The sequence below is a fragment of the Polyodon spathula genome, chromosome 21 (genome assembly GCF_017654505.1).
Source record: "Polyodon spathula isolate WHYD16114869_AA chromosome 21, ASM1765450v1, whole genome shotgun sequence".
NCBI classification, from domain to species: Eukaryota; Metazoa; Chordata; class Actinopteri; order Acipenseriformes; family Polyodontidae; genus Polyodon; species Polyodon spathula.
The window spans coordinates 25,511,473-25,534,967 of NC_054554.1; the positions used below are offsets into that span (position 1 = coordinate 25,511,473).

General features: G+C 38.1%; 1 protein-coding gene and 1 pseudogene across 1 annotated transcript; both read left to right on the plus strand.

Annotated features, from left to right (window-relative positions):
- Nucleotide 1: 1 nt before the first annotated feature.
- On the plus strand, nt 2-13,342 carry LOC121296349 (beta-1,3-N-acetylglucosaminyltransferase radical fringe-like). Its single transcript, XM_041221804.1, has 10 exons — nt 2-89; nt 715-979; nt 2,734-3,327; nt 7,584-7,632; nt 7,932-8,034; nt 8,419-8,572; nt 8,940-9,025; nt 9,276-9,441; nt 9,898-9,983; nt 10,329-13,342. The coding sequence occupies exons 3-10, from the start codon at nt 2,815-2,817 to the stop codon at nt 10,393-10,395; spliced, it is 1,224 nt and encodes a 407-aa protein (XP_041077738.1). The 5' UTR covers nt 2-89; nt 715-979; nt 2,734-2,814; the 3' UTR covers nt 10,396-13,342.
- A 2,143-nt stretch (nt 13,343-15,485) lies between these two features.
- Nucleotides 15,486-19,754, plus strand: LOC121296010 (annotated as a pseudogene).
- Nucleotides 19,755-23,495: the final 3,741 nt, after the last annotated feature.

Here is a 23,495-nt window from a genome sequence, read left to right on the forward strand (position 1 = left end):
CTGCAGCAGGACGGAGTCTCCTAGGCAATGATGCAGCGTTACAGGGAGGACGCATCTCACTGACTGAAACACCTCAGCTTAAAAAAAAAGTACAATAACACGGCTTTATATAGCAATTGTACCTGTCACAAAACGGCTGCATTACGAGTGGTCTGAACGTGTACTACAATGCAGTTCTGTACTGGCATAGGGTTGTTGCAGTACTATTAAAAGTGATTGCAATACAGTATAGAAACAATCACCTTTGTATTAGTGAAGGAGCACCGCATTTTATTTGTATAGTTCTTACCTGTTAGACTACGTTCCCGTCTGTCATGTTAGTTCATGCATAATGTATTGCAGTATTTGTAAGGCTTAAAGAACGGCCTATTGTATAAAAGCAGACTACTAAACGACTCGAACTTACATCATACATAATAATGTACTGTAATTTGTGTCTGTTGGTCACTACAAGAATAGACAGTAATGTGCCCACCTATGTAATAGTTTCGACACAATAATTTGCTTATAGCAAATTAACTGCATTTTGGCAGTACGACACTAGCAGTAACAGAGAATGTTTGGCAGGGGGCGCAGAGCTTCAAAGCTCCCTGTCCTTCACAAGTAGTTTCTAGTATGGGGTTAATAATCTGCATTCGACTGCTTTTAATATGAGAAACAGAGATCGCTACATTGTAACAACAGGAAAACTAAAGCGAGTTGTGTTTAACACAGAGAACTGAAGATACACCGAGGGAGGGATTTTGAACCAACCAAAGAAAGTGCACTGCTTAATATAGAACTGAGGACTTCCAACGAAGCTGAGTCCTTACAAGATTAAAGAACCAAACAAAAGAAAACAGAGACGAACAAACATCCCAGCAAGTTTTCATAACACATGCAAAATAATTGCTTTCTGAAATGATAGTGTTTTCACATCGTTAGAACATAACTACAACATTGAAAGCAATGGACGTAACAATTCACCTGGCAATATTTGGTAAGATTATTATTATTATTATTATTATTATTATTATTATTATTTTACTTTACTGATACATGTCTTGACTGTAAGCATTACATAATTCGGACCTATTAAATGTTACAGCCAAGCTAAAGTGAAATGTTGTAATTTAATTCTAACATAGCATACTTTACTCGATTTTTTTTTCCCTAAGCAATTGGTTTTTCTGATTTCATTTTAATTAATACCTTCTATTAAGTACTGGATCATTCATTTCTGGACCATTCATTTTCCAGCCTGTGTGATCTCGCTTTATGCAAGCTGTGTGCACTTGCAGCAGTAATACGCTTAAGACTTTACAATTTTAGTTTTCACTTCTTGGTAAGATGTCCTCGTATCCAAATGCCTGGACAATTATTAATCAAAACTTACCCAGCACTCCGTCCAGCATTTGCTTGACGAGCACCGATCTAAGCGTGATTGTTTGTTTGTCTGTCTAATTAATGGCAGTGTCTGACTTTATTAAATGTCCCGTATATTACTATTCTATTCAATTTTTTTTAACCATGTACACTTTTTCAGTTGGCATATTTATCATGTCCCATGTTGTTTGAGTATTTTTTTTAAAGTGTGCATTATGATTAGAGTAAAAACACGTTAATTTGTAAAATATTTTAGAAAGCATTACTTAATACAGTTACATTCAGTTAAAATGATTAGTCCTGGCTATAATTGTTTTTTCACATTGAGTGAGTGGTATGAAAGATTAAAATGACTGGGTTACTCAGCCACACCAGAAGGGGACGGTGTTGGGTATTGCGGGACCACCCGAAGAGCGAGCTTAATCAATTAAATCCAGAGGCGTAGGGGGAGCCAGCTTGATGATATGGATCACATTGGCATTAACATGATCAGCCACATGCAAGATGTCCCTTTCCCAAAGCACAGATTTGAACCAAAAATGTGTCGTGTCCCCCATCTGGGTGTCTTTCAAGAGCCCCTTCTACATGTCCTAGTGGTCGTGAAATTTCACAAGAATTACAAAAAAAAAAGGGGGGGGGGTATGGGTGTTATAAACTGGCCTACAATGGATTTGTATAACAAACTCATTTATAAAAACTTTATTCTCTCTCTCTCTCTCTCTCTCTCTCTCTCTCTCTCTCTCTCTCTCTCTCTCTCTCTCATATATATGATTGAATTATTTATTTATGTATCTTCTCGTTCTTTAGAAATCTCCAGTAAATTTTGTTGAAATCGTAAACCATTAAAGGTTGTGGTTTGGCGTGCCACAAATACCATCTGTTAATGGTTTAAATGACTTGGCTAAACCAAAAATAGAAAACAGGAAACTGCACGTACGCCACCAGTTCGCCTTGAAAAGACAAAAAAATTAATGTAGTATTAGCACAGTAATATAACCAGAAAACACACACCCGTCCCATCAAAACTCAAAATCGGGGTACTCCCGACTACTTTTATGTGTTCATTTGTTTTTCATTTTTCATTTCTGACCTTAAGAAAACAAACACAGTTACAATGGCTTGTATTGAGAGAGCACATCTGGTCAGAATTGTCTGATGTAAATCAGTGGATGTGGGTTTAAAGAAAAGAACTGTCTGACTGTTTGAGCAGCTCTGCAAAAAGAACCCACAGCAGGCCTTCTTAGGTGGTAAAAAACACAATGGAATATATTGTGGAATACATGTTTAAATATTCTTTCAAAATTCAGATAAGCCTTGCCCCCTACTAAATGACCAGGTTTATTGATGCACTCTTCATGTTTCGAGCAGGGCATGGCTCAATGTAATGAGGATGGCAAGCGGAGGCAAGTCTGAGGCTGGCCCTGGTGGCTGATCCAGGCTGACAAGGAAATGCACCTCTCCCAGGTCGGAATCAGCAAGCTCTGCTTCCTGCTCTCGCTGGTCTTCTGTGCCTTCCTGCTCCTCCTGATCCCGGGCCTCCAACCTCTACGGAGGCAGGGCGACCTCCCCCAGCCACGTTCTCAAGGCAAGACGGGGTGGGTGAAAGGAGACAGCGTCGACCAGCAGCCTCTCAAACCCAACGTCCTCCAGCTCATCAGGGCTGCGACTCCAGGTCCTGATACTGAGGGGGTTTTGGATATGAAAGACTGGCCTGTAGGCCCGCTGCAAACTGTTGACGAGAGAAGCAACAGCGCTGAAGTCCTGGGCAGGAACCTGTCTGCCTACGATCTGGATAAAAGAGACTCATTGGCTTACTCAAGTAGCAGCAGTCGCCAAGGCTTGCCAGTGAAGGAACCCTTGAAGCAGGGAGACATATTTATTGCTGTGAAAACAACAAGGAAATACCACAAATCTAGGCTGGATCTTCTGTTTCAGACCTGGATATCCAAAGCAAAAAAAGAAGTAAGTTGTGAGAAGCAATATAAATAATTAATGTTTGTTTAGTTTTTTGTTCTTCACGTTATTGACACATTTAGTATTCATGACATCATTTTTTAATATATGTAATAACTGTTTTAGATCTGACATGGTGCTACGTCCTTCAAATACTGTGTGTGTACGTACCTATACACAGATGATTGTGGTCCGGTGGTAGGTGCTCAGTTGCTTCTGTATCCAAAGCCTAGGTAAATTACTGATCCATCTCAAAAGTGATGCCCCTGGAGAACAGTCACCTGACAGCCTCAATAAATTCAAGTCACTGCATCGCCACAGCTGCTATTGACAGGGCTTTCAGTGATTTCTGGCTAGCATGATGTTCTCATATAAGGCATCTCATGAAGCAATGGGAAGACAAATATTTACTTTGAGTGTGGCTGGAGCTGAAAGCACAAAATCAAAGATACAGCTTGTTAGAAACTCCAAACTGCTGGAGAGGAAATTCTTTAGAAATTGTGACACGGCAAGCCACATGTGTGTCCTATCCACTTCAGGCTCTGTATTTACTTTAGTCAAGGAATCTTGGCCCGGCTATAAAGGCATGGCAGGGCAGGGAGCGACCGCATTTTTAAACGTTTTTCTTCGGAGTGCGCATAGCCTTTTATCCTATCTCCAGGGGATAGCTTCCATAACCACTGTTTCCCTCAAGAATTGAACCAAAGGGGCTGACTGTAGGACTCCATAGCCCTGTCTAGGATTTAAAATGTCTATACGGGACAGGCTGGCTCCCCAGATTGATTAGCCGCAGCTAGAATTACAAGGCGTGAAAATCCCGGATTAAGAAAGTAGGATTTGCTGCTGGAATGTGGTTAATTGCTTCAGCACTGATTGGAGAGAACAGACCTTTCATGCAGCAGAAAAATACATGCAATAACTAACAACCCCACTTTCATATTCATCAGTTTGGCATTTTAAATAAGTGTCATTTTCAGGGCTTGGAAACTCTCACTAGCCCTGCACCCAGTAAATATGGATAAAGCTAGAGACTGTTTTTATTTCATTCTAAACTAAGCTAAATTGCTTAATTCGACTTCTGTTTGCATGTAAAGCCTGTTCTGTCTAGCACAAATGTTGGGTTAAGGTGGTTTATAATGTATTTATTTTGATACTTTCCATTTCTTTTAATTTATTTGTTTATTTAGCGGGAGACTTCACTGTCATCAAATGTCAAAACAATATGGACACTAACCATAATAGACATTTGCCATGTTTCCCTGGTACATAGAACAAGTATCAATGCACATGAGCAAGTCAAAATGTTAAGTTAAACCTTTGATGCAAAAAAAAACAAAGCAAAGATCCCAAGTGTTTTAACTACAGACCTACTCAACACAGTTGAAATCCAGACTGTAGTGTTAGCAGCTTCGCCTGGTGTGTCTGGTTTGCTTCCTTGCTGTTACTAGGCCTCTGGCTGGGGTCGGAGGTCGCATGCTGCTCCCCTGCTGAACCGGCCTCTTCGCTGTGCTTGAACTGAAAGGATGTCTTGTCTGGGGGTTTTGAAGGAAGAGCAATGTTGAATTTCAAAGTGTGGCTCTGAATGTGGTTTTCTCTGTGGGGATGTCCTGTTTCAAATTCAGAACTGCACGTTATTAGTTTTACAGAAAAGTTTCTCCCTGCAGTATCAAATATCAAGTAGCAGCCGTTTCAACAACCAGTGGCTGTAGCTTTAAAAGCAGCTTTGAGCACACATGCTGCATTGTTTCTTTTTGTGCATTTATTTCAATAGGTTTCCAAGCAGTGACACATTTATTGTATAAAGTACATTCCTTAACATATATAGATATTTTCTTTTCCTTTTGTAAGGGATGCTTCAGCAATGTGAAGGGAAAATACATACCAAGCCAGGATTGTGACTTGTGCTGAAAAGACTGTAATAATAATGTTTGTTGGAAATTCCAGACTGCTGGAGAGGAAATTCTTCAGAAATTTGAACGAGTGAGTCGCATCACATGTGTATCCCATCTGCTTCAGGTGCAGATAGAAAAGGCACAGATACAGAATCATTAACATTGCACTGGCAGTGTTAAAAAAAAAAAAAAAACGTGTGAAAACTCCCCAAGAAGCATCCTTAAAAGACACTGAAGTCTTCATAAGTGTTCAAGCGCTTTCCTTTTGCAAAATAATAATTGCACCCTGCAGTAAACTGCTGTGGTAAACATGGGACATTCTGGATATTTTGTGCTGCTGCTAGATCAATTAATTAAACCAAGGATAACAACAGCATTATAAAAAGCTATTCCTGTAAATCGAGAGAGGTTAAATCTCTGGCTATACTACTCCTTTTTTTTTTTTTTTTTTTTTAAACCTGATTCTACCCCTGCTTCAGGGCGCAGAGTGACTGACTGTAGGTCAGTACTTGGCCTTCCCTCAAATGGGGACTGCCCTGTTTGCCAAGTGTCTGTTTTTGTTAGTACACTCAAACTCCAGCCAGGTGAAATGTTAATACCAGTGCATGCACGCAGAAGGTCCACAGAATCACATATTTAAGTACAATACCTGAATGTTAACAATATGTAGAAAGTTTAGCAGTGCATGAAAAATGTTTTGGGAGGACTGTTGCAAAATCAAGACGGTTCTCATGTTCAGTTAGTAGAGTGTGACTGTTTGTGGAGTCAAGCAAGCTAAATTATATTTAATAACTATTCTGTACTGTACTATAAATAGGCTTTTTTTTGGGAGAAAATTGTATCCCGTACAGTATGTTATAGTGCTGCTGAATTTAGCACCGGGAGATTGATTCTCTGCTGGCTCATCTCGCATTGCACTTGCTGTATTTGATCAGTCACTGTGTCTGTGTGCAGATGTCTCTAGTCTCCCAGCTCATGATAAATCGTGGATTCTCCTGGCCGGGAAATGCTACCGGCATGTATGGAAACGGTGCAAAGTCCATTTTAGGGCTGTTTTTGCAAATATCATATTCTGAGTTGACATCTGTGGCCATCCACTGTTTAAAATAGCAATGATTCTCAAATAGAAAACATTGTAGGACAGTGATCTCTTCCTCAAGCAAAGCTGTTGTTTCCCAGCCTTGTAGGCTCTAGTAGCGCCAAGTTTTCAAATAGCTCCTGGGCTTATTAAAAGTACAGAGGCATAGCGAGGAATAGATTTTTACCGAGGTAGTTTTCTCTAAAAAAATAAAATAAAATGGCTACCACCCATTTATTTTAATTTATTCGTGATTATCCATGTAAACATGTTATTTAAAACTTTGCTACATATTTCTGCTTTCGACAATCACAGTAATGTGGTGCATATCTAGCAGTTTATGTTCATTGGTTTGATACAAACAGCCTGATTTTCAGAAGGCTGCATTTTTTGAGAAAATGCACTGCAAGCTTTTATTTTATTTTTTTGCCACCAATTATATGTCTCGATTTCCAACAGGGACAGGTGAATTTCTCCTACTCTCCAATACCTTTTGCCACTCCTGCTTATGACTGATTTAATTGGAATGGCAATTGATTTTCAGGTTCATTAACAAGCCAATTAGTCACATTTCAATAGTCTGAACTTCCATTTAACTGGAAAACAACGAGGCAGCGCACATGTAGTGGACAATTGGGGAAAAAAAGAAAGGAAAAATGAATTCTTAACCACCCGAGTTGAGTTTTTCAGTATCTCCCATATGATATTTATAATGCACATTTGTATTGCCTGTATGCAGTATCTTACACTTTTCTCTATTATATGTCATTTGCCATGTGTCTGCCCAGTTCTGAATGCTGTCTAGATCATTGCTGCAGCAGTGTTTGCCACGCCTCCTTTTTTTGTGTAGTCTGCAAATTTAACAAGTTTGCTTATTACATGTTAAGTACATGTAGTACGTGTCAAGTTTGTTTACTACGTGTAAGTTTGTTCTACATGTTAACCGCTCCCTTTTAATAACATTCCCTCTCCAGCTCTTCGGAACAATGGTTAGGCTTTGATTAAGACATCTTTCTTTGATTCAAGGATAGACACTATTAGATATGGTTTGATGTCAGAAATGATGCATCACTTTAGATGATGTGTGCATTTGTTTAATATTCTGTGAGTTTTTATTTTTAAAATGTATAGATTTTGTTAGCGTTTCTGACTCTTGCCAACTGCTCTCACACAATCCTCCATTGAAAACAAGATCTTATATATCAATGAGCCTTATTCTTATGAGTACAACTTTAATAAATAGTACATGGGTCTATTTCTACCCAACATGCTGTTCTGTTTTTTTTTTATTTCAGACTTTTATTTTCACCGATGGGGAAGATAAGGAGCTAAGAGAAAAAGCAGGTAAAGAAACTAGCTTGCTACATACCAAGAACGAAAATATGGGTTCCGGGCTCATGACACATGCAATATTATAAATACTTTTTATTCATAACTAAAAGACACCTGGTAAGTGTGAATCCCAAGCTCTTTTTACAGGACTCTGTTACCTGAATGTGTCTGTACAACACAAACACCACAATGTCACTATATCTTATCTGTTAATTCACGCTCTCTTATATCATGCAGCCCTAAAAAAAAAAAAAAAAAAAAATATAACTGGTCTAGAATCGGCACTTTATTTTTCACCTTAATTTTCCTAGGAGATCACATGATTAATACAAACTGCTCCGCTGCGCACACCCGACAGGCACTGTGCTGTAAAATGTCTGTGGAATATGACAAGTTCATCGAATCAGGAAAAAAGTGAGTATTCTGTCAACCTGCCTCTGTACTGTACTGGTATTCCATATGAGGTGCTAATTAAAGCGAGGCTGAATATCGTCTTTGTGTCTAGAACTTGAAGCCATCATTGCAGTGACTGAGTTTCCTTGTCTAATAAGGAAGTGGCTTGAATGGGCGGATTCAAAAGGAAGCGTCACAATGTGAAGCTGTCCCGAGCACTTCAAACAGTAAAAAAAAATAATAATAATTGGATTCACATTGCAGAATGTAAAAAAAAAAAAAAACGCTGATGGATTAAAATATAGGATTGGCGCTTGCCTCAGTGGCATGCTACTGATTTGAGATATAATCCTCTCAAATGGCCTGCCGTCCACGAATTGAGATTTTTTTGTAAACGTTTTGAAGGTGGTTCTGTCACGTGGATGACGATAACTACGTGAACCTGGCCAGCCTGCTGCGCTTGCTGTCCTCCTACTCCCACACTCAGGACGTGTATCTGGGCCGCCCCAGCCTGGATCACCCCATAGAGGCTGCCGAGAGAGTCAAGAGCGATGGATCGGTGAGGCTCGCACTTCACAAGAACGTTCATGTACCCCAGAGCTGAATATGTAGATGGTATTCTCAAGCTCAGCTAAAACTCTGTTTCCAATGTTCAGTGTCTCTGTGCTCAGGCTCAGTTGAGGTTGGTTCTCCTTGGCCTATATAATACATTAATCATTTCCACCAGCAGTAATGTGCAGATTAATTGGAAAGGTGTGCAGAGAATAGGAAATGACATATGAAATGAATGGATCAGTGTTAATACCATGGTGCAAGTTAAGCTCTGAAATTGTCAGTCTGCGTTTTGTATACAAAGTGCTTTTTATTGGCATTCTTGCTTGGTCATGTTTTTTTTGCTGTATTTAACTGCTGTCTGTGTTGCGCAGATCTCTGTGAAGTTCTGGTTCGCCACTGGAGGGGCTGGTTTCTGTATCAGCCGAGGGCTGGCACTCAAAATGAGTCCTTGGGCCAGGTATGGAGTAACTTGTAAAACTAAAAACACATTGCCAGCATGAGGTCACTTCTCTAGAAAAAGCATTGCAAAAACCTAAAAACAACACTTTCATTTATGGATCACTTCTAAACGATCAATCAATTGCTCCTTGTTAAACGTCGTGACCTGTAACACATTCAAATATTTTATGGATCCACTAAAAAAAAGAAAAGATAACCAGCAAATGCAGTGTCATGTGAATTTTCTGAAGCTGTCTTTCTTTCTGAAGTCTGGGTAACTTCATCAGCACTGCAGAGAAGATCCGTCTCCCAGACGACTGCACTATCGGCTACATCATCGAGGCCCTGCTGGAAGTGAAAATGATCCACAGCCGGCTGTTCCACTCCCACCTGGAAAACCTGCAGAGACTGCCCATCAACACGGTCCTCAGCCAGGTCAGCCCAGGGGAGAAACACTTTGCTCTTCAAGCACCACACCGTGGATGTACCGTAACTAGGAAACACTTGACCAGTGCTAAATATAGAAACACTAAAACAAACAAAATAAGTCCCATGACATACATTTTGTCTACAAGTCTTTTGAAATGTCTTCAGTGACTTCTAGTCGAAACGTTTGTCATTTTAACTTCTCTGGAAATGCAGGTTCTGTACACAGCGGGAGTGGGGGCAGTATCCAGTTCCTCCTAATAGTCACTTGTAAAAAGATGCTTTGATTTAAAAGAAAAAAGACAAAATGCCTTCGTATATCCGTACAAACTGTGACAGCCAACGTTCCAGGGAAAGGCAGGATGAGCCAAAACTCTTAACCCAACATCATTATTTCTAAGTACTATTTTGTTTTCTGTCCTAGACCGGGCTCTAACTGTGTTTTTGTCTGCACTCTCTCTGCAGGTGACATTGAGCTACGGTGGGTTTGAAAGCCACAGGAATGTCGTCAGCATCGGTGGGGCATTCTCACTGGTGGAGGATCCCTCACGGTAAAGATGTTTTTTATTTTAACTCTAGCAGGTTATTATTCGTACTCCCCGTGCGTTTCTAAATCTCAGTTTAGTGTTGGAGTGATTCTTCTTTTTGATTCTGCATTTGATAATCTTTGCTCCTACCCACTGCAGGACTAATTAAAGCAGCTCATGCTCCAAGCCTTATACACTCAATCCTGTGCTGCCTAACTTGGTTTAGCTTGTAACATTGCCTGCTTGATCTCGTCATAGTGCCTTATGAAGATTACACACCTTTTGTTATTACTGTATATAAAGGAGGTGTCCAATGTTATTGAACGGTATTTCAGTTGTATGATAACTGTGATTCTCTTGTCTTTACAGGTTCAAGACTGTACATTGCCTTCTCTACTCTGATACTAAATGGTGTAGCAGTAAGAGAAGGCCATGACTTGTCTACCTTCACCTCTGGGCTATTGCAATCCCTGTACAGAAGCTGCAAAACTGCACCATTTAATTATTGTTATTTTTTTTTTTAAAGAAAACCAAATTAAACTGAGACGATTTCCTCAAAGTCAATAGGAGACTAAGCTGACACAAGAGAAATCTAATTGATTATTAATAGAGTGTCACGCAGGATTGATAAAGGAGACAGAAATCTAGGGCTGTTTTAATGAAAATCTAGTGTTGTTCATTCAATTGCATTGCATTATCAATATATTAAGCTCTGTTTATAAAACTCTAGACGCCTAGCTGTGTCCAGTGGAAGTTATATCAATTTTATACATGCTTAGAAAATGATGTTTTGTAATACTACCAGTAATTCTGTGCTTTACATGGGAGTCTAAACAGGATTTTTCAATTGTGGGATTCGCTATTGTTACGACATTGTCAGTCTGATCTTCATCAAAAGAGCCTGAAACTCTGCCCATAGTCCTGATGCAGGTCTAAAACCAGCGTGCCTGTTTAGAGGAGGTCCGGTCCAAAACCAGCATGCCTGTTTAGAGGAGGTCCGGTCCAGTTTACTCCTATTCCGAATCCATTTAAACAGACTGGTACTGGAGCCCTACACTGCTGGCCAGTGTGGGATAGATGGTATTTCTACAACTTTGTATGAAGTAATTCCCTTTGTATTATGCTTCAGCCTGCAGCAGAATACAAATTAACTTGACAAGAGCAGATTTCACTTTTGTCAACTTTATATGTTATTTGTTTGCCCCGTAAGGGGATATCATTTACCATGTAATTGCATAGCAATATAGCATAATGTTGTCCTGTCCATTTAAATGAAGAATACAAGTTGAAGGGTTCTGATTTACACTCCAGTTGCAACACAACACAACCCCACCCCCCCCTCCCCTCCCCCCAGTTGTTTAGATTGATTCTGTGCTGTGATGTCCAGTGTACTAAAAAAAAGTGTTGGAAGCTGCACGTCTACAAATTAAACTCTGATTCTCTTACTTTAAAACATGGTCAAACAACTGGTCATGTGTGCTTTAATTAATTCAATTACAAAACCAGTTTCTTTAGGAACAACCAGCCTTTTCCTACTATTGAATGCAGTTTGCCCTGGAGATCTTTAGGTTACTTTCTTATTGAAGCAGCTTGACAAATGGCTCCATTGACCGCCTGTAGCTGTCTCTGATGTTACACCCTTGTTCCTCCCTTTAAAAAAAAACATTGGAATAATGATGCATTATTAATCATTAGCTTGGTGCTTTGGTGTGAACACAGGAGGCTTTGAAGGATGATGGAGTTTTATTGCTGTTAAGCAGCTAAGGAATGATGATCAGAAGCTACCTGCCATGTCTCTTGTGCACTGCTCTCTGTCTTCACCCTTGGTCAAGGCCACCTGTTTGTACTGTGCCAGCCGCTCTCTGTAATGGCTGTGCCCTTGGCGCTGGAGTGTGTAGAAAGAGAGTTCAGTTCAATAGCAGTCTTGTTTTCCTTTTCAGTCCCTTCGTTACTCTTATCCCGTGGTGGTTTTGATAAGAGGCTGGCTAATCTCGGTTTTAGATTTCCAGCTACTCCTTTCAAGCATACAGAGAGAGTCTTGTGTTTAAAAAAAAAAAAAAAAAACATCTAACTGCTATACTGCTAAATAGCTGTTTTCACATTCTGGCTTTTTTTATACTGGTGCATTATGTAATCATTCATTTCATTACAAACATTTCAACTGCTTACCAAGTACGTTTTATAAAGATTTTACAAATACACCACTCTATTGAAAAGTTGCGTTTTCATGTACTTGCTGTAATGGTCCTTTGCTGTAAACCTTGAACTACAGCACCATATAGATAACCAGACATAGCACGTTTGTGTCTACAGCAATGTATTTGAAAAATCTGCAGATCTAAATCGGAAGTTTAAACAAAAAGAGAAATTTAGCACATTTAAGAGCTGTTGTAGACTGAAAGCTTTCAAGGTTAAATCTGAGTACTGTACTGTAATGAAGGTTTGAGGAGTGTAATGGTGTGTTACTGAATATGAGGTCGATTTTAAGCACTATAATCCTCTCCAGCATTTCTGGCGTCCCTCTTTAGCCACAGCACAGAAACGGTGAAGTCAGGAAAATACATGTTTGATTTTTCACTATATAATTAAAGTGCTTTGCCTTGACTGAAATATAATTACAAATGGTACTGGAAAATATATTTTCAGCTCAAATATTTGTATTCCCTTTTCCCCTCCAAGTAAGATTGCAGGACTAAATTGAGCATGTTTGCATTTGCTGTAGTGCACTCTAGTGGCAATACTGTATACAGCAGTTTTTATTATTTGCTGCCGTTGGTATTATTACCTACAAATCAGTTGGCCTTTTAGCTACCTTTACTACACATACACCATGGATCCGACAAATATGAATTAAGGTGGTAATGCTAGATTATTTTTTGTGTGTGTTTAAGAATATGGGAACCAGTATCCAGATGAACATCGTTAAAGGTCCAATCTGCAGTACTTCCTTAAATCCTCTTAGTGTAATTTAAAATTAGTAAATAGAGGCTGTCAATTTATAATCTATGTGCTCAGCACATTGGTAGCTTGTTGTCATGTGGTCCAGTTCATGCTCGGTTTTGAACGGTATATTTAAAAAAAAAAAAAATTATACTATTTGAGAGAATTTGGTTTGATCTGAAGTCTCCTGAATTTAACGCAAGTAATTCTTCTACCGTTTCCAAGCTTGGACAGGACATGCAGAGACAAAGATTACAACCAGTGGGTTCTGCTTTCTAATCTGGTTTTATAAATACATGTCTCTTACTTATACCCTGAAATGTATATATTGTATTTTTTTCTGTGAAGCTCTTAAACTTTTAACTGTCAATAATGAAAAAAAAAAAAAATACAATACAATACAATACAAATATTTTGTTCTTTTTTTTTCCCCTCATGTGTTGGTGCCCCAGTGTGCAGTACAGTGTAATACAAATAAAGCCATGAGTGCCACTTCATTTAAAATTAAGAAAGCCATGAAGTTTCTGGCTGTTGGTACTGTCCTGAGAAGTGATACCTTTGACACTTCGGACTTCAGTTCTGTGCTTACCATTTTGGCCATTTGGTTACAAGAGAAGATATTAAGTATTTGCACTGATGTCATAAAGTGTGTGAAACTTAATCCATTAAATGCTGTTGTCCTTTTTTTGGAGCATTTTAAAAAAATGAATTTGGTACTTAATGGGTTAAGGAAACTGGCTGAAATGTACACTTCTTACTGTTGCTTATCTATTTATTGCTGCAATGTACGTTTAAATGTAATCAACATACACTTTATCACAGAAGTATAAAGTGTAGAGTAATCCTTCTACTACTCTTTCATCAGGACAGCCCCTTTGAAATATGCATCTCATTTCTAAGGGGTGAAAAGTTACAGGTTTAAAATCCAAACCCATCCTTCAGGCAGATTAAAAGTAATTTAATGTCGGAGGCAAGTGCAAACGAACAATTAATAAGTTGTCAGTGCAGGTACACTAAAATGCTTTAAAAAAAAAAAAAAAAAAAATAGGGCATAGGTCCAAATCAACCCCTTTGTTTCTTTACTAGTGAATATTCTATAGAGGGTGATCAGAATCCGATCCGCCTGTACATAATGAGTTGAACAGAGTGATGGGCGTTCACTGTGCACACAGGTACATTTGACAGCTGCCTCTGGGGGTGATCTCTTGTGCTCTGTTATGTATACAGATGTAAATCTAGATACACAAAGACATGCATTTTATGTTGTGTTTATGCTTTGCCCTCAATCCATAGCAAAAGCGCACAAACCCAGGCTGTGTCAATTTTGTTGTCATTGGGCTTTTCCTGGAGTACAATTCAGTTATTGTATTTTTCTCAGCGGAAGCCAGTTTGACGCATTCAATATCCAGGAGAAAAGGTTGGAACATGACCATGTTGAAACTGCAGCCCATTATGTTCACAGCCTAGCATGTTATTCCATTAGCTTGACTGCCAAGATAAGCGCGTTCATAAATTAAATCAAAGCTCCTGGACAGCTGAAGAGTTGGATTGGGTTCCGTGTGCAACAACTTACAGGGGGAAATAAAAAAAATATTTTAACAAGTAACTGATTGGAGGAAAACATCATTTACCACCGGCAGGCTTGACAAAATTGCACAATAGTGTTCTTTAGTAACCATGACACTCATTTTCTAAGCGTTCCCTTTGGGGAAACAATCCACTTTAAGTGCAATAATTCTGACTCCTACAAGGCTTGTACGATACATTTTAGAATATTAAGATATTAATGCCATGCAACTGGGGGGTTGTCTACTTAAGAAAGTTTTTGTTTTATGCAACAAAAAAAAAAAACTTTTTATAAATGTCCAAGGTTTTGGGGAACAATTCAGGGTGTGTGAAACCATTTTTTTCATATGATAAGTAACTATCATTTTGTTGCTGTTTATTGTTTAGTTCCGGTTTTGATGACATCACTTTGTTTAGTATCATTCTCACTGCTCAATTTATTGTGCAGTCAAATATATCTAATACTGTTTATCACTGGATTGTGACCAGAGTATACAGCAGTGTGTTCCACCATACTTCATGTGTTGGGCTGAAGTGTGCCATAGTGCTTTGTTGAAACTGTGGGACAGGTGAACGTCACAACAGCACCTGTGGTGCAAAAATCCTGAACAACATTCCATATTCTAATGGGGGGCGGAGGGGAGATACTACTAGATTAGAACTAAGAACATTCTGTTAAATACCGTATAGGTTTTACTTGCTTGCATGTGATTATTTTTTTTTTTTAAATCTTTTAATTGGTCAAATAAACTACTACCAAATTGGTACAATGTGTATACCGATCCAAAACACATTTGTGAAATGCTTTTATCAGTTAGTGGTAGGAAAATATGTTGATTCTCTATATATTGAAGTTTCCTGTTCCCCTACTGTAGGCTACAGCCGTTGAACTTTGCTTTCATTTACCTGTAACTTTCCGAGGTAAGTTTCAGAACAATACGCCTACATCGTCCTGCAAACTTCTTAAAAAAACAGGGGGCAGGTTTGTGCACAGTGCTTACTTCTGCATTTTAAGCATTTGAAAAAAAAAAAAGTTTCAGACATCTTTAGCATCATATTTGCATTCTGTTCCTTACGGTTGTTGCGAGACCATGGAAATCACAATTAGAGGCAAAAGGGCCTTAGTAACCAGCGCTGGTAAAGGTATGCATGTCATGGCTTCCGTTTTTAAAGAGACAGCCACACCGAATTGAGCACCCTTACGAAAACAAAATATATTGAATAATATTGTACTAAATATGAATTCATATATCACAATGCTAAACAGTACACAAAACACAACTGTGAAGCAGTATTCTGTGCGCCAGTACATGAGAAAATATACTTTGTATTCTTGGCAGTCACATTATGTTAATATTATCTTATGGGGAGTACAACAATTGACTGAGGCAAAATTTTAATAATGAATGAATATCACTTTATTATTCATTAATATTAATTAGTCATTTAGAAGACGCTTTTATCCAAAGTGATTTACAGACTAGCGGATGTAGTATGCATCAAAAACTGGTGCAGAGTCTCTTAAGGTTTTAGTCTCATCCGAAGGACGGGGGTTGGCGTAGGGTTACTAACTGTACAGTTTTCATTCGCAAGCCAACGTATAATTTAGAGATATCTCAAATATATTTAGAAAAATCTCTATATATCTCTAAAGCAATTCCAGATATCTCTAAATATTTGAAGATATCTTCAAAAATATCTGAAATATAAATATCTGAAAATGGTTTACACTACAGATATCTCTAAATGGAGCTTAAATGAGACATCTCAAATGCATTTGAGATATCTTTAAATGAACTGGAAGTCATTTAGAGAGATCTTTAAACCCCTCATATCTCTAAATGTCAGTTTGACGTACCATGCTACCAGTTTCCAGATGGTTTCCGTATTATTTTAAGTTATCTGTAAATCAATTTGAGATATCTTTATTTTTTAGATGTCTCATATTGATTTACAGCTATCTTAAAATGAATCTTAAAAACTGCACAATTAAAGACAATCTCTAAATGTTTTACAGACACTGTAAGTCTAAATATTTCAAGATATTGTAAAAAGCAATTGAGATAACTCGAAAAGATAATTTGGCTTGTCATACCATTACACCCATCAATTGAAAGGTGGCTGTTTGAGGCACAAGCATACAGGAAGCAACATGCAATTGGTTTATTAAAGACACATGTCTGCCAGCATTTTGCTTCTCTGGTGTGTTTTAAATGCCAGTCATTAACTGACTCAAAAGCGTCAAACACATCTACATATATCCAAGCCAAACCAGGATACTCATCAATCACTACAAATACTTTATGAAGAAGAAAAGTAATTGATATAATGAAAACTCACCATTTTACTAATTAGTTAAAGCGTTTCCTCTACCTAGCTATTTCTACCATGCTATTTGTAGAAGATGGAAGCTGAAATGCTGTAGATACTTAGTAAAATATTGAGTTTTCATTATGTCAATTGCTTTTCTTCTTCATAAAGTATTTATAGTGATTGATGAGTACACTATCGTATCCTGATTCTGCTTGGATATAGTTATATAGGAATCAGTTGATGTTTGCCATGCAGTTTCTCTTAAAGAAGCTTCACGGCCTGCCCTGTGTTTTCAGGGATCAGGAGAGACACGATGAAAGCATTGCTGAAGTGCGATGCTGAGGTGATCGCTGTAAGCCAGACACAGGCAGACTTGGACAGTCTTACAGCAGAGGTACAGCACCCCAGTGCCAGAACTGGTGCAAAACAAACTGAATAGAGTAAGATCAGTAGATTGAAAATTTGTATGGATCTTATTTTTAAACTTAAAAAAATGGAATAGAAAATTATGCAGAGAGTAGAGAAATAAATACATTTCCTCTAAAATACATTTATCAGAATACTATAAATTTACAGTATAATCGTAAATCTCGAAAAACTACTCGCTTCTAAATCTTTTGTAGTCATTTTTGTATTACTTTAGTATAAATACATGTTAATTTGGAGTCATATGTTGTTTTTTTCTGACTTTATGTGAACGAAAAGACACAAAAGCGCCCGTTTTCTCATTGGAAATATATTATATAAAAATATTTTGAAATTTACCTGTCCTGGTCACAAAAGCAAAGTTTGTGGGGAATAATAGCCATTTTCTATAGTTTTGAGGCATAAGCAATTAGGAAATAACACTTACTACCCAGGAACAAAAATTGTGTTACATAGTGTTATTTGGAGAATATCCCGTGGTTTAGTGTAGTGACGCCACAGAGACAGTGTTCTTGTGGTTGCAGTGCCCCTCGATCACGCCAGTCTGTGTGGACCTGGCAGACTGGTAGTCCACTGGGAAGGCTCTGCAGGACGTGGGCCCTGTGGACCTGGTAGTGAACAACGCTGTGGTGGCCACGCTGCAGCCTTTCCTGGAGGTCACGCCGCAGGAATTTGATAAGTAAGGAAAAGGGGCAGGGCAAGGTTTGCATGTGTTGATGTATTTATTGTCTACTAATGCCAAATGATTAACATTTTTTTTCTTTTTTTTTTCATTTAAAGAACATCAAATCAAAATCTCTTTCCTGTAAATTGTTCTATCAAAAAAGGGATTTTTTTTTTACTCCTATTGCATAGCAAATTTACCCATTCCAGGTTTTAGTACGAGCTTGATTAGCCACAGTGTGTACTGTAGGTAACAAGCTAAGGTGTGTTTTGTTAAGCTCATAGTAAAACCAGGAATGTATCAAACTGCTATGCAATGGGAATCTTATTTCCATCCCTGAAGATGGTGTTATAACTTTGGCTCACAAAGTGACATAGTGGCAAACATAGGGGCAGGAAGTTTAGGTCCCTACTGTAAAACCTGCCTTGGGGAATGTAAATAAACTGGACAGTCAACAAGGTTTACTTTCCAATAAAGCACAGTTTATATACTGTAATTATTAGCCACTAGTTACATATTTTAGCATAAGATTATCTTATTTTCTAGCAAAATACTTTCCTTGTGACTAGCCTAATGTTTAATGATACCTACACTGAGGAATAAGGCTGTCTCCCTCTTGCAGGTCCTTCAATGTGAATGTAAAAGCAGCCCTGCAGGTAAGATTCACTCTATTACACTGTACAGCAGGACACAGGGGAATATAAGAGACACGGTTGATGAATTGAAGTGGGCTGTATTTCCTCTGAAACACACGTGGCGTGGTCTCCTGGGCCCATATTTTAGAAAAACAAATGCTGGTCTCATCTCTCCCATTTCCTGCTGTATATTTTAATGGCTGTAAACCGGAATAGCTATTTCAGAACCACTGCTTAAAGGAACTATTCATTTGAAGTTTTTCCATGAAACGAGGAGCCACTGTTCAGAATGCAATTATTTTCAAGAACATATAAAAGCACCGTGATTTTGTAGGGCAAACAAAAATGACAAATAAATAAATCTGTAAAATTCCTGTGCTAATGAGACTAAATTTGCATAGGTGATTCTTGTTTTGTGCTATATGTATGTAATTCTTAATTAAAAGATGCTGTACAGGTATAAAGCAAGGCTTTCAGCTCTCTTAAAGTTCAGCTTCTGAGAAAGCATGCAGTAAAGATGTCCTGGCAGTGTTAACATGATCAGATAAAAGGTGGTAAAAAAAACAAGGAAAGTCCTTTTAATCTATATGGGTCACATTTTACAGGATTGCATAGATTTGTATACATTTCTTCTGACTAGAAATAATGAAAAGAAATACTCCTGAGGTCACTGAAACACATTTTAAAGTTAATTAAAAAAAACGTATTTGGCATCATGTAGATTCCTGTGAGATCTGGCTGCGACCCAGTTTTATAGAATTCCTGTACATGTGCAGAACTAGCAGTAGAAATAAAGGGATTCAGTCAAGGTCATCACAGAGTGACTTACAGCACTAGCTCTACTTCAGTAGGGCATGTCAACAGTATTTCTTGGCCTGACAGTAAAGAAATGTTGAAATGCTTTTCATTGTATACTTACTTTGGGATGACACATCTCATTAGATACCGGGACTGTGTACAGTGATCCCTATATGTGTGTGTGTGTGTATGTGTATATATCTATATGTATAGATCTGTATATTTCTTGCTGGTGGAGCAGATTGTTGCTCGGGGGATGAAGTCCAGAGGGTCTGGCGGCTCCATTGTCAACGTCTCCAACCAGGCATCCCAGTGTGCTTTGCAAGACCATGCTGTTTATTGTACGCCATTTTGTTTTAGTTTTTTAAATCCTTGTTCTGTTTTTACTATAAACATGCAATTATAGTGTGACGTTTAATTCTTAGTTGTGTATGTCAATAAACGTTACCATCTAAAAATACCCTTTGTACCCAACATAAAGAATCATGTCCCCCCCCTTGTGGACAAGGTGAGTTTTCCAGGTAGAGTAAGGTTTTGACATCAATAAAAAACATTTTTCATAATCTGAATTAGACAATTTAGCAATACAAACTGTAATAAAGCCAAACACTTCTCAAACACTACTGTAATATATATTTGATGAGTTGATGTTTTCTGTTTAGTTTACATAGCCAAACACAGCCATGCATCTCCTTGATGTCACGCATCCCCCTCGGGAAATTCGCTGGTCCGCCACTTTCTGTTTTAATTGTCTACAGCAACTTCGATCATAATTCCAAACTTAGTATCCATGTGACTTGGTTTCTTACAGTTTTGACAAACTGTATAATAATTCCCTTTGCTGCATTCAAATATAGTTCTAGTTTTTGTAACACTGACACACTGCTTTGCATTTTAGCAGAAAGGCACTGACTTTGCACTGAAACAAAAGCAGCTAAGTCGATCTGTCCATATCATTTGATTCTGGTGTGTGAGTTGTATACTGCAGTCAGCTGCTGCTTTGCAGGGGTGTGTATTTCAAGCTGCAGTCAACCCACACTATCATAGTGCAATTCAGATGCATTCCAGCCTGAACCAGAGAAGGTCTCGAGTATAATAGATTGGCTTTTAGTTTTTGTTTCTTATAGATGCACAGAAATACAGATGCTGTCGTATGCACAAACCGTGGTAACAGCACATAAGTATAAGTTAGAGGTGCATTTCAGACAGGAATAAGAAAAAAAGCACAGCTTAGCGTTGTTTTCTGAAACAGCTTCTCCAGATGCTAACATCTGGTTTCAGTAAAGCAACATTTTGCCTGGGTGAGATCTGAGAGGAAACATCTGGGTGGGTTTTTTTTTTTTTTGCAAAGATGACTAACCAACACATACAGGACAGTTTAAAATAAAATATGTCAGCCACCACCCTGTTATTATTGTGCATTTTGCATTAATGGTTGGCGGATTCTTCTATCTCGCTACGATAATGCTTCCTGATGGGGGTTGAAGATGTGGTGAATGCAATCCTGTTCCTCCTCAGTGAGAAGAGTGCAATGATTACTGGAGCCACTCTGCCCGTCGATGGGGGATTCCTTACTTGTTAACGCTATCACCGGTAGACAGAACAGTAACGTGTCTGTGAATTAAAGGGGATGCTGTATGAACTAACATATGGTTTCCTATTGAAGCCATGCTAAATTTCTAATACATACTTGCTAGTGGGTCATGCCATGTCTAATTTGTGATCATTATGTGCTTATCCACCTCAGATTATATTGGAAGACTTCATGCAAGGCCACGCTTTTCAAAAGGTCACATGTACCTAGTGCTGTGACTGCCAAGCATATTTACTCTGTGATAAATCCTAATTTAATGTAAAACCTGTTCCATGTTTGGCTATAATAATTCCAAGATGGTCTATCAATGAGAACAGTATTGAAATACTGAGCACATTATGCCATACAGATACACAAACTCACTGAGATTTTCTGTACATAGTGTCTATTAATTTCATACCCTCTGAGCCTTGTTTAAATACAGTATAGCTCTGTTGACCCTGGGGTGCAATATATGTTCATTGTTACTGCCAACTGCCTAATCAGATCATTCAATGCATTTGACACTGAAAAAAGATGGATATAGTATTTTTTTTTTGTTATGTAAGCCAATCTTTGTTCAATCAAAGTCAAGTAAAAATGTAGTTGCATACTTATGTCTCCTCCATCATGTTTGCTTATTCAATTCGGCCTCAGGCTGGTTAGAATTTCCACAAAAGCTCTTGTACCAGCTGACCCCTCCTTCAATATGATTAAATGTTGCAATTTACACATTTTCCCAAGCATAGTAAACTGTGCTAATTGCTAGCAGCACCCCAGGCAGTAGTTATTAGGATGTTGTTGTGCTAGCTCCTGATGTTGCTACACAGCCACACAGGCACATCCAGGCCAGGCTTTGTGTGCACCGTTTGGGCCGGAGGTCACTCTGGTATCTCCCTGTTCCTGCACGGAACCCCCTGGGAGCAGACAGATCTCCTCATCTTCCTTCGAATCGCTGGCTACTGCAGACACCTTTCTGGGAATTTGTGAGTTTGTATCTAATCATAGGATGGGTGTCAAACGTGCAGAAATGTTCACTGCAGCATTCTAAAGACGGTAACTTTGTTATGAAGTCAGTCCTAGTTATGAAAACCTGTTTGTAGTACTCCATTGGCACTGCAGTTTTTGATAGTAAATCTGTATAGGTGATGTTGTGTACAGTCTCTGTAGACCTTTGTTGGCCTATGATTAATGTGAGAACATAAAAGTTTTGGAAAAGCCAAAGTATTAGTAGTTTTAAAATAAAGCATTGATGATTTTCCACAGCATCATACTACACAACTATGAATCATGACTTTAAAAAGTAAAATACAAATGTCTTTGGATGCCCTCAATGGATAACCGAGGTGATATTTAGCACGTAGCCCACTATAATCTTGGAGCATGTTGTGTTATACACTGGTGTATAAAATGTTAAATTATTTTTAATATTCATGACAATCTGAATTCCAGTTAAAAATTAACCCCGATATGATTTGCATTATTAGCAGTGTTACAAATTGAAATATGTAATATATTGTGAAATTCAAGCAAAACAAATATATATGGCAAAAAACAGCAAAAATAAAATAGTTATAAGTTCATATTTATTATACAAAAATGTTTTTTATTCCACAATACTCTATGACATGAATAATAATAATAATAATAATAATAATAATAATAATAATAATAATAATAATAATAATAATACAAAAAGGATCACAAACATGGAGCTCATCTTAAGCGAGTTATGAAAAACCACCAAATTCACAGAGAAAACTAAGGAGATTTTAGTCACAACCCTATCCACAGGCTCGGAACACTTTCCATGCAGTTTAAGACATAAGCTAACAGAAACTGAGAGACCCAAACCTTTCTTTCGGAGCATGCTCAGACAGATCACTCCCCTGCTGTTGCCATGCCAACGAAGCTCTGCCGCAAGTGAGATTCTAGATTCCTAACATGCTGTAATTTCACATATCAAATGCTACTCTATTTACAGTACTATATAACAGTGTAAAATACATGATATGCAGTCACTTTCATTCAAAATTAGGTTTTTAATGGAGTTTAATGTTTTTTTTTTTTTTCTTGGCTTTTCAAAACAATTCACTGATCCCCTGAAAAGCCTATTTCCCCAGTCAGAAACGGGTAATTATTTGTAAGCTGATGATAACCATGCCTTCTGCAGTGGTTACTGCTGCCTTTGTTATATTCCCACCATCATTAACGTTAGGAAGAGCTGTTATACTGGCATGTCTAACTGGGAGAACTGAGCATGCACCTTCTGTAGGTTTTGTTTGGTCACTCCGTAATTTTAAAAAAAAGTACTTCATTAGATACATACCTCTTCTAAAATGTTAAAGGATTTGTTATTCACCGTTTATTTTTACTATATTCTTTTTTTTTTTTGGCAGCAATTAAAAAATGGACCGAATAAAGCGTTTGAAATTAAAAGTTGTGTGTAAATCATTATCTTGCAAGTCAAGTGGATTATCAAAGATGCAATAACATCACTTTACAGATCAGTCGTTACCATAGCAACCCAAACCACACACACACACACACACACACACACACACACACAAAGGATTGACAGGGGTTTGCAAATGGAAAAAAAAGAATTAAGACCGGACCCT

Coding starts and splice junctions, on each gene's coding strand:
- LOC121296349 (XM_041221804.1), top strand. CDS start 2,815: ATGCACCTCTCCCAGGTCGGAATCAGCAAGCTCTGCTTCCTGCTCTCG. Junction 3,328..7,583: donor TATCCAAAGCAAAAAAAGAA/GTAAGTTGTGAG, acceptor TTTTTATTTCAG/ACTTTTATTTTCACCGATGG. Junction 9,442..9,897: donor TCAACACGGTCCTCAGCCAG/GTCAGCCCAGGG, acceptor CTCTCTCTGCAG/GTGACATTGAGCTACGGTGG.